The 12,257-nt window shown below is 32.0% G+C and overlaps 1 protein-coding gene across 1 annotated transcript in view; it reads left to right on the top strand.

Moving 5' to 3' along the window:
- Positions 1-12,012, top strand: part of LOC134722374 (uncharacterized) — an 80,963-nt gene extending 68,951 nt beyond the window's left edge. The window contains exons 8-11 of the mRNA XM_063585991.1: positions 1,722-1,840; positions 5,227-5,323; positions 6,270-6,434; positions 11,738-12,012. Of these exons, the coding sequence (XP_063442061.1) occupies positions 1,722-1,840; positions 5,227-5,323; positions 6,270-6,434; positions 11,738-12,012 (656 nt within the window). The remainder of the gene's footprint in view (positions 1-1,721; positions 1,841-5,226; positions 5,324-6,269; positions 6,435-11,737) is intronic.
- Positions 12,013-12,257: the final 245 nt, after the last annotated feature.

Below are 12,257 nucleotides of genomic sequence, written 5' to 3'. Positions count from 1 at the left end.
TGATACTGGGTCAGCAACGGTATGTACTTTTAATAAAGTTTGATGTTAGGTGCATAAGGCATGAGGAAAATTGTTGCAGTTTCTCTGGCTGGGGTTTAATGGTACTATATAAAGTTGTCATTTAGATGTATTAGTATCGAAGGTTCTCGCAGTCACGTCAAATTGAAGTTGCTCACATTGGTATATATATATATACAGTTGCTGCTATGGCGATTGAACGTACAGGCGTTTGATGTAATGCCGTAGAAAAAGAAACGATGCGAAAGAGGAACAATGTTATATGTATTGTATTTATATGTTGTTTGCATCGAAATAATCTATACAATAAAGTAAAATAAGATATTGTATCACAAGAGAAAATAATATGCTACTACAAGCAACATATCATGTAACTGTGTTTGTCTTGTTTATAGTACATTGCATTTAGAGATGAGATTAAATACTTTTAATTCGAACGAACAGGGCGAGGGAGAAATTGATGTATTTATCTAACAACAGCTTGTTGTGATGTAAAGTTAATGTGTTTTTAACAACAGTCTGGTGTTTGATTTCAACATATCTTATTGTCTAAAATTAGGCAAAATGCATGAGACACAAGTACGTTATTCATATTTAACCTGATGCAAAATAAATATTCTTATAATAACAATGATATAAGCATGAGTGTAAGAGTCAAGTAAAGAAGGTTCGCTTTAAAAAAGGCAATAGTTTCAGAACGGCAAATATCGCAGTTGAATTAAAAAACTATTTATTGTTTTTACCTTTGATGATTATTTAGACCGGACAGAAACTACGCTGTTGTAACGTACATGTTGGATTTACGTTTTTTGATTGAGTTAAGGCTGCCAATTGATATTTTATCGTGTGTTTTTCTATGTTGTGATGCTATGCTATTGTTTCAGAAACAGGGAGAAGATTTGGTACCATTAAAACGTTTAATCCCGCTGCAAATGTTTGCACCTGTCCTAAGTCAGAAATCAGATGTACAATAGTTGTCGTTTGTATATGTTACTTGTACGTGTTTCCTTTCTCGTTTTTATATAGATTAAACCGTTGGTTTTCCCTTTTGAATGTTTTTATACTTGTAATTTTGGGGCCCTTCATAGCTTGTTGTTCGGTGTGAGCCAATGCTCCGTGTTGAAGGCCGTTCATTGACCTATAATGGTTTACCTTTATAAATTGTTATTTTGAATTGATAGATGTCTCATTGGCACTCACACCAAATGTTCCTATATCTAAAGAAGACAACCTGTTTTAAAGTGTTTTTTTTTCAAAAGAAGATAGTCGATAGTTGTAGCTAATACCAGTCAGGTGTCATATGACGTGGTAAATAAGCACATCATAGATACCAGGATTCGAATTTGTATTTGCGCCACACGCACGTTTCGTCTACAAAACACTCATCATTAGGGACGCTCGAATTAAAATATGTTAAAAAGGTCAAATAAAGTACGAAGTTGAAGAGCATTGGGGACCAAAAAGTCCTAAAGTTTTGCTAAATACAGCTAAAGTAATACATTTCTGAGGTAGAAAAGCCTTAGTATTTCAAAAATGCTAAGTTTTGTTAATTGGTAAGTATGAACATGTCAATCTAACTCAAGTAAACACAGGTGTGCTGACTTCTGGGTTGGTGATACCCTTAGGGAACTCAAATTCAATCACCAGTGGCATCGACCCAGACTTTATTTATCTCTATATGCATAAATATTTGGATATTATAGATCAAGAACCAACTGACTGCTCCAAAATGCCCATGGGAAGTATCAACGGCGTCTACAAGATTTTTACAAACAACAGATGTATAAATGTGTATTGCGATATGACAGACGATGGATGGACGGTATGTTAAATCTAAGAATCAGAACCTCAAAGATTCTGAAAATGTTTGAATCATAGTCGGTTCAGATAAATTTGTCATCTTGATATTCCTTTCCCATACATATATTAAATAAAGCAACAGTAGTATACCGCTGTTTCAAAGTCATACGAGATGTCCGGGTTACAAACAAAAAAACCACACGAGAGAAACACATCAACTCTTTTGCTGAAAGAACGGGACACCAGAAACCCCTCAGTGCAACAAAAACAATCATCAATGCAACATACTTAGAGTCAGAACAAGAATATATCAATGCATATAAAATTGAATTTTATGATAATTGAGGTATGTTGACGTTTTCAGAATACGATATATGTAACAAACATAAAATTTTAGCTACCAGGCAGAACCAAAAACGATGCAGATCCCAACTATTTATGTAATGGCTTGCGCAGCTTCACAAAACACCTTACAAATATAGATTTCTTTCGTCTTCAAGCCATTGTTCCACTACTTAATTTTCTATTACTGTACTAGTGCACTTGGTACAATCAAAAACCTGATAATAAATTGTTCAAATAAGGAAGTACTTGATAAATTGAATGTTTGCTTTAGAGATTCCGTATATCGTCAAATTATCGGAATTACAATTGGTATTAATGCATCACTTATTGCGGACCTGTTTTTGTTTTTATTGCTTTGAGTTATAATTTATGACTGAAATACGCAAAGACCTATCCAAACAACATCTGATACACAAATTTAATGATACTTTTAGATATTTGGATGATATATTGATTCTCAATAATGACGACTTCAGTATGTATGTAGAATTTAGAGAGAGAATTTAATGCTTTACTGAAAAACTATTACACCAGGGTTTTCGATATCACAAACTAGTCAAAACATTTACTTAATTTTATCATCGGTACAAGGATATCATTCGTAAAAATAATTCAACATGCAGACATCTTATACGTTCAGGTATTTTACGTCCAATTTAATGGTAATGTTTTTTTACAAACCACACAAATGTCAGTTTTCACCTCAAAAGCTTACAAAACCTTTCAACAGACTTATTTAGAAAAAAACAAAGTTACAATACTGTTGTCAAGTCATTAAAATTTGCATATTTTGGCTTTAATATTGATTCACTTAGGTCTCTACATCGGAATTAAACACATTTATGTAAAAAAAAAAAAACAGTTGTTGGCATGACACGGGTTATGTTTTTCTCAAATATTTTATAATGATATAATAGTACTAAACCATTAACGGGAGAGAATGTACCTAATATTCATATAATGAAGACATAATCTTTCAATCAGTTTAATTTAGGTCAGGAGCTGGCATGCCATTAAGTGCTAGTATTCTGTTGTTATTTATGTATTAATGTCAGTTTGTTTATTGTCTTTTGTTACCTCTTCTGACAACGGACTAGGACTTCTCTTGAACTGATTTTTGTTTGGGTATTGTTATGCGTTTACTTTTCTACATTGGCTAGAGGTATAGGTTGAGGATAAGATATTAAAAAAACATTTTTAGCCCCCCTAATTTTTACACCTGGCCCAAGTCAAGGGCCTCTGGCCTTTGTTAGTTTCATGATTTCCAAATTTAGTGTATTGTGTTTAAATTGGAGTTTAATATTGCGTCTATAATTACTGTTCTAGTATCGATATCTGTTAAGAGGCCAACTGAAGGATGCTTCCGGGTGCGGAAGTTTCTCGCTGCATTGAAGACCTATTGGTGACTTTCTGCTGTTTTCTGTTCTATGGTCTGGTTGTTAGTGCATGAATTTATATATTTTTTGGTTGTTGAACAAGATGTATTGAACAACCTTCTCCCCCTATAAGCCTCAGATTTTGAAGTAGTCATAGCTATTAATATTTAAGCGATATCAATTAAGAATTGAATGCTTCTTTTTTTAAATTTATTGGGGTGTAAAAGCGTTGACCGAAGTAAATTTTGTATAAAGCGCGGAATTTACAAAGTGCAGTGTAACATGTGTTATGTGATAACATATCTATAAACAGGTTTCTTTTCTCTATGTAAAAGATATAACTTTGTTTTGTCTAAACAATATTAGAAGTGTTCAATCAAGGAACAAAACAATGCTTTCAAGGCATATGTTTTTCCCATAAGAGCTAAATCTAACAACGAAACATAAGAAAGGCAAATTCCTTGAGTAAACAAAATAAAACACATGGTTATTCACAATAGTGAAAACTAGTTTCATGATTTTCCGTTTATGCTTTACATTTTCTTATTTTCATATCGTCTATCAAAAACTATTTTCATTAATATATATAAGATTTGTAATCAGCAAGTAAACATACGAATGTCATTTTAACGTAATCTAAACGTAATCATGCTTACGCCTGTTTTTTTGCAATGTAATCAATTACATTACAAGTACTTAAAATCAGAAATTGCATGATTAATGATTACATAGGATTACACTGCAAAATGTTATCCATTACAGCTGAATACGATTACACCTGGTCTGGATGTAAATAGTCAAAATGTGGGTACATCAGTCATCACTGTGTCACAATAAAAACAAACAAATGTTTAACAATAAAGCACAAAAGCATCTATCAAATTTTAAAAACCACATGCATTTCTTCGCGTGTTTGACGTCTTAAAATGTAAACGTCACATATAGAAGTAAAACTTTAGTAGACTGTTTATATATATTCACGTAAGATCTCTACCGATTTTTTACGTTTTTAGATTTTAGGTTTCTAAGTTAGCGGTTTTTGTTGCTAAAAAAGGGTTTATTTCCAGTTTCAGACCATTACTTAAAAAATCTTTAATCAGTTTTCATGAAACTTTGGTTACATGTTTATATCCTTTAGTATACAATTTTTTAGTTTAATTTGTTTATCAGTTGTTGTTATGACATTGTTCACTTCACATCTCTTCATTTATGTCATTTTACTGAATCATGTCGCAGTTATATATTACTGTACAAGCTATGTAAAAGTGAATCGCCGATTGTAGTTTGACACATTTTTTCTATAATTTTTGTAAACAAAGTTGCCTATTTTAATACTTTTCACGGACAATTGAAAAAATAATTTCTTACAGTAACATCTTCAAAGTGTACGCAATGTAGTTTCGCTTCACTAACATATTGCGAACAGGTACAATTATGCGAACAGATTTATAAGCAGCTAGCGATAAAAATTTATACCATTTGCATTGTTTTGATCATGTAATAATTTGAAAAACTAGTTACAGGGTTACCAAAAAACGTCACTTTACACACAAATTTACAAATATACTTATAAGTCTTCACTTGGACCATCATTTCTTAGTATATAAATATTGACTTGTGAGTTCTGAATACACCTTTCCCTAATTGCAACTACATAACTACGAAACAATGTATTATATATTTTTAGGTGATCCAAAGACGACAAGATGGGTCAGTAGATTTTTATAGAGACTGGTTAGACTACAAGAAAGGATTTGGCACCGTTTCTGGAGAATACTGGCTAGGTGAATTTGAGTATAACTAACATATTGATATTTGTGTTTTCGCATTTTAAAACCAGATTCAAAATGACGGGTTAAATTAAGGACGTGAAAGAACTAGAACCTAAAAACAACGAAATAGTCTCTGATAAATCTTTTTTCCTGTGAATTTATGAAATCGGAGTAATGTTATTGTGTGAACCATTACAATTGAAGCCAAATCACGTGATCTTTGGGGAAATGACATATTGTTTTCGAAATCTGCAAATCAATAACAACGTATTTGTGTTAATATATTTTAATTCAAAATGAATTTATATCTAAGACTCTGAACTAAATAAATACACAATAACTTATAATTATAACACAGGTCAGAATTTGCATAAACAAGTTTAGATTAAGTATCTAACATCGTCGCACTATGTGTAGACATGAACTATCATTGATGGTCAGAATTATACATTTTCTGTCTAAGGAGTATATTACATTAGCTGTATTGAGCAAATCTCTAAGGAATTTCTGGTCCACAATGCTCATTAACTGCGTACTTTATTTTTGCCATTTGAAGATAATTTGATTCGAGCGTCACTGATAAAACTTTTATAGATAAAACGCGCGTATGGCGCAAAAATCAAATTGTAATCCTAGTTCCTATAATAAATTTATTTCTTTATATTATGTTAATAGAAAAAAGAAGATGTTGACATCAAACAGATAATTTATTCAATCTTAAGATATTTATACTTTACTTACAGAAATCGGTCAGGATAGCAGAGAAAAAAATGATAAATCATTATTACGACAAGTATGTCGTTATAAAATATGGAAAGATATTTCGTGTAAGAAACAATTGGTTGTTAAGAAAATTCACTTAAACTTTAACAGATTTCTGTGCAATGACATCATTATATTATTAGTAAAAAAGTACAAAAACTCAACCTTGAAAAGACAATTTGTTTTATTTCTAAAGGTAACGACAACATCTTTAATATCTTGAATGGAAAGTCGTATAGTTTGAGATTTGACTTAGAGAGGGGTTCTGGAGAGCGGAGCTATGCTCAGTACGAGACATTCAAAATAGCAGACGAATCTGACAATTATAGATTAACATTAGCTGGGTATAGAGGAACAGCTGGTAAGCTTACAAGGAAGAGCATGCCATATTTGTTGGACCAAATATTACTGAAGCGTATAAGGGACACAATTGTTTTTAATTTTTATGTTGAAGGTTATTAGTTTTCCAAAAGGGAAAGTCCTAACTATATTTCTTCTGATAATTATTATTAAGGTCTTCCCTGTTCCAAAAGAGAAAGACCTTACTGTATTTCTTCCGATTATTATTATCATAAAGGTCATTCCTTTTCCAAAAGGAGAAACCTTACTGTATTTCTTCAATTTATTATTATTAGGTCTTTCAACTTTTCGATGTTACCTCTTGCTTCTTCTGATGTTTAAGTCTTTCCAAATTTCGTGCATACATTTTGCCTCTGTTTTATTTAGTAAGTCTTTCCACTTTTCTGTGAGAGGATCTTTTCTAAACTTGTTTTGATTATTAGGTCTTTCCACTTTTCGTGGAAAGACCTTTTACTTTTGTTCTGATAGTTTTTTTCACATTTAAAAAATTTTTCTTCAGCTGCTTTTTGTTTTACAACATATCGATAGGATTTTTGGCTCGGTTGATATACAGTGATGGGAACGTCAAAACACAACCTGTGTAACTAAACACCTTTTCTTATAGGAGTTATCTCCACGTGTTCCCTTTTTCTTGTTATCTTTTCAACAAACTGTTTTGGTTAAATTTAACTGATGTTATTGGATGACATCTTATTGGAGTTATTTCCCTTTGAAAATTTAACATAGGTGATATGTTGAATAGATTCCTACAGTAAAAGCCACATGGGCATTTAGTCGTTTGGCATAGAGTCCATGGTCCATTTGGATGAAATTGAGATTAACGTCAAAGGTCAAGGTCATGTTCAAAGTTTTGTATATTGCTTGTAATCTTAACTCAGATTTATATGTTGACCTTGACCTTTGACTTGATTTGTGGTAAATGTTTGGGTCATTAAGGTGCAACTTCTGTACATTTTGACCGAGGAGATTTGACCTTCTTGTAAGAGGCATACCCCTATTTTAGCTTTATAAAAAGACAAAATCAGATTTTACTATTAAACCGATGGTCCTATACTCATGAGGTCTTCAATAATGCTCTTTTTTAAGTTATTGACTTAAAATCGCATTAAGAAAACATTATTCCTGAAGTTACATTTTGATTAACCAATAAACCAGGTATTGCGAGATTGTTTATAATCGTTCAGGCAATACCAGGTCGTGTTTTGAGATGATACGCCACGTTAAAGTTATTCCGTGGCAAATAGGACACACTTAAACAGCTGCTTAGAACGACTGCCTGTATCTCATTGTTGTTGTTTTTTAGTTATATAAAATTCCATATAATTTGTATCATTCGTAAATATAAATCAGCATGGAGACATCTTATACGTTCAGGTATTTCACATCCAATCTTTAATGGTAATATCATTTCCAAAGCACAAAAATGTCGGTATTTTCCTCAAAATCTAACTAAACCTTTAAACAAACTTATTCATATGGGATATGGGTACAATTCTGTTTTCTGGCCATTAAGGATGGCATTTTTTACATTAATGTTGATTCACTTTTAGGATCTTTGAATCGGAAATAAACATATTTTTCTAATACACAATATTGCGTGTATTCGATTATGCTTTCAAACAACCGTTGGCACGAAAGGTTGACAGTAAAAAGTAAATAACAAGAAAACTTTGTAATTTTTTTTGTAATAACTTTATAATGGTATAAAACGATTCAGTTTAGTTTATATTTTTGATAGGTTTTTGGAAAATATAAACACATAAGATATATTTTAAGAAGGAATTAAATTTATTAACAAAAGTAAAAAAAACTAAAAGTATTTAACGTAGAACAATAAAAAAATCGAAAGACATTTTCAAATTAAATTAGTGCAAATATAGCGTCATGTTATTGGCGTAATCAGTTAAAACAAACGCAGTGATGTAAACAGTTTTTCTAGCATCGCAGTACGACAAAAGGATTGATGGATGGATATTGGTTAACATTAAACCTTGTAATTATATATATACTACTCTCCAGCTCGTACAGTATACAAATTTACTCGCTTCTATATTCACTCATAATGTACTGATAAATATTTTGACTCTAGAAATGGTTTTCGTCAGTGTCATAATACGTATATTCATTATACATTTAACTTCAAAAAGCGAGGGGGTTGGTTGTGATATGGTTTAAGTCAGAAATGTTATATCATATTTCACTGCTACCATACAGGAACATATTTTGATATACCGTTCCCAGCACCCATATATACTGTTCCCTGTACCAAACATGTGATTTATTTCAAAATGTAACTCTATAAGGAAAGGGGGAAATTTGTGTTCATAATATTTGTTTTGTCCTCTGTTTCCACAGAATTTTTTTCTTCATCACAATGGGGATCAGAATATTTTTTTTTTTTAAATCTATACCCTCTTTGAAGTTAAATGTTCGTTCTATAAGTTATATAAGCATCATTTTTTATAATGATTACATAAACCGAAATGTCCAGTTACAAAATATAAGGAAAAGGATATTTTAACAATGTGTTGCGTTTTAGACAAAATGTTGCTTCAATGATAGAAAAGATGAATATGTTAATAACAATTGATTTTAAAGAGAAACCAACACGATTTTGAACGTAATTTTGCCATTTTCACGTATCCTTGGTAGATTATATCATCTAAGTAATTAAGAATCGACTACGAAAGTAAATTTTTAACGTGTTGTTTTTAATATTTTACATCACTGGGTCGATACCTCTGCTGGTGGACTATCAGTCCCCGAGGGTATCATCAGCTCGGTAGTCAGTATTTCGGTACTGACATAATTTAACAAACTTTACTAAAATTGTCCGTTTATAAATTTATAAATTATTAAGAAACTAAGGTTTAAACTCTCTCAGGCAAAGTTGGCTTTAGATGAAATTGGCTATTTATTTTAGGTATTTTTTGACATACAGCTCTTCAACGGTTTCGGTACTTATACATCTTCGGATTTCAAATGCTTGGCTTTGAGCGTTCCTGATGAAGGTAAATCCAGAAAAGCGCTTCGGACGCAAGAAATTTTTAACGTGTTGTTTTTGATATTTTACATCACTGGGTCGATAACTCTGCTGGTGGACTATCAGTCCCCGAGGGTATCATCAGCTCGGTAGTCAGTATTTCGGTACTGACATGATTTAACAAACTTTACTAAAATTGTCCGTTTATAAATTTATAAATTATTAAGAAACTAAGGTTTCAACTCCCTCAGGCAAAGTTGGCTTTAGATGAAATTGGCTATTTATTTGAGGTATTTTTTGACATACAGCTCTTCAACGGTTTCGGTACTTATACATCTTCGGATTTCAAATGTTTGGCTTTGAGCGTTCCTGATGAAGGTAAATCCAGGAAAGCGCTTCGGACGCAAGAAATTTTTAACGTGTTGTTTTTAATATTTTACATCACTGGATGGATACCTCTGCTGGTGGACTATCAGTCCCCGAGGGTATCATCAGCTCGGTAGTCAGTATTTCGGTACTGACATGCTTTAACAAACTTTACTAAAATTGTCCGTTTATAAATTTATAAATTATTAAGAAACTAAGGTTTCAACTCTCTCAGGCAAAGTTGGCTTTAGATGAAATTGGCTATTTATTTTAGGTATTTTTTGACATACAGCTCTTCAACGGTTTCGGTACTTATACATCTTCGGATTTCAAATGTTTGGCTTTGAGCGTTCCTGATGAAGGTAAATCCAGAAAAGCGCTTCGGACGCAAGAAATTTTTAACGTGTTGTTTTTAATATTTTACATCACTGGGTCGATACCTCTGCTGGTGGACTATCAGTCCCCGAGGGTATCATCAGCTCGGTAGTCAGTATTTCGGTACTGCCATGATTTAACAAACTTTACTAAAATTGTCCGTTTATAAATTTATAAATTATTAAGAAACTAAGGTTTCAACTCTCTCAGGCAAAGTTGGCTTTAGATGAAATTGTCTATTTATTTTATGTATTTTTTGACATACAGCTCTTCAACGGTTTCGGTACTTATACATCTTCGGATTTCAAATGCTTGGCTTTGAGCGTTCCTGATGAAGGTAAATCAAGAAAAGCGCTTCGGACGCAAGAAATTTTAAACGTGTTGTTTTTAATATATTATGAATATATATTTTCTTATTATTCCAAATTCTATTCAAATATCAGAACAAATTCTTTATTCTATTTTATTTTCTGAAAATACACAAAAAAAAAAAAAAAAATCACCAAGATATACAGAAACGCAAAACCTATATTCAGAATCTAAAAGTCCAAACAACTCAATACCAGTAAGGACTGTTTGGTTCATTCTCCTTGTGCATACAATAAATATTATTGTATAAAACACAAACAAAGTGTTCTAGAAGCAGTGAAATCGTAAATAAATAAAAGATTAAGGTTTTTATCACAAATATGCAATTCGATTTTTTAAATTTCATATTGATGAATACAATAATAACATATTTTAAACGACACCTCAATAACAGCATGCAAGGTTGTGTTACATACCAATTGCACCTGATACATACCAGTTCAGGAAACCTCTATTGATATGGGTTTCTTTATTGTACATTTGCTAGAGGTTTACTGGGGGGGGGGAGATCTCCAAAACATGTTTAACCCCACGGGATTTTTGCGCCTTTCCCAAGTCAAGAGCTTCTTGTCTTTGTTACTCTTGTAGTTTTTCTTCGTTTGAGTTCAGTTATATGTTTTGGAGTTTAGTATGACGTCAATGTTCACTGAACTGTTGCCTCTTTGACATTTTCCCCATATCCATTCTCAATTTTATTAGATTTATACAATCTCATCATATATACCAGAATTTCCGTATAACTTTGTGTTCGAAGTACACATCAGTGATACTCGAATCAAAAATGTAAAAAAAGCCAAATAAAATACAAAGTGAAAGGAAGGGAAGCATTGATGAGTCAAGATAAAATTACGGATATGTTTGATTGTTAAGGAGACGGATTATGACCCTGCAAACATTTCTAGTTCTAGAAGTTATCTACTAGAATAATTAATACAGCTGATTGATCTATGGAAAAAAACTTCATATTCTTTCAAATTCCATTTACTCATTCGTAATTTTAGATTGATTTTGTTACACTGAATCTTATGTCTGGATAACTTTTTTCTTGCTTTTATTCTTTTTCACTTTAACCAAAATCTGATTGTCTGTTTTTGTTTATTATTTTGCCATCTGTTAGTGTCTACTATAGTTTTATCATTCTACCAGATACTCTGCAAAACCAAGATTAAAGTTCCAAGACTAATATTTTTATTCTATTTAATAAAACTTAGGGGATGCCGTGATGGACATCTTCTCTCAATTATCCGGTCAACCATTTTCAACCAAAGATCGTGATAATGACAACTGGTCCGGTGGGCAATGCACTTACTATATGAAAGCTGGATGGTGGTATGCTAAAGAAGCATGGACTAATTATCGGTGCACCTTTGTCAATCCAAATGGAAAGTACAATGGTGGAATTGAAGAAGAAAGTGTCTACTGGTATCCATGGACATTTTCAAACGAAGGTATGAAATCTGTCACAATGAAGATTAAACATTCTTGATTGCAGAATTCTGTAAATTGTCGGCAAATGACTCCAAAAACCTTTTCAAAAGGACCAGTTGAACTACTGGTATCTCGAAATTCTTTTGTGGCCAGACATACTTCGAGATAACGAGAGTCAATTGTATACTTCTTAAATGTAACTTGTGAGCTGAGACGCATGTTTTTTTGTATTTGGATATTTTTAAAGCCTATCATATTTTTGTAGTTTATTATTTTATTCATATTAACTGTACATTTTGTTCT

The sequence above is a fragment of the Mytilus trossulus genome, chromosome 6 (genome assembly GCF_036588685.1).
Source record: "Mytilus trossulus isolate FHL-02 chromosome 6, PNRI_Mtr1.1.1.hap1, whole genome shotgun sequence".
NCBI classification, from domain to species: Eukaryota; Metazoa; Mollusca; class Bivalvia; order Mytilida; family Mytilidae; genus Mytilus; species Mytilus trossulus.
The sequence above is the reverse complement of the archived record's forward strand: the minus strand, read 5'-3'. Positions and strand labels throughout refer to the sequence as shown.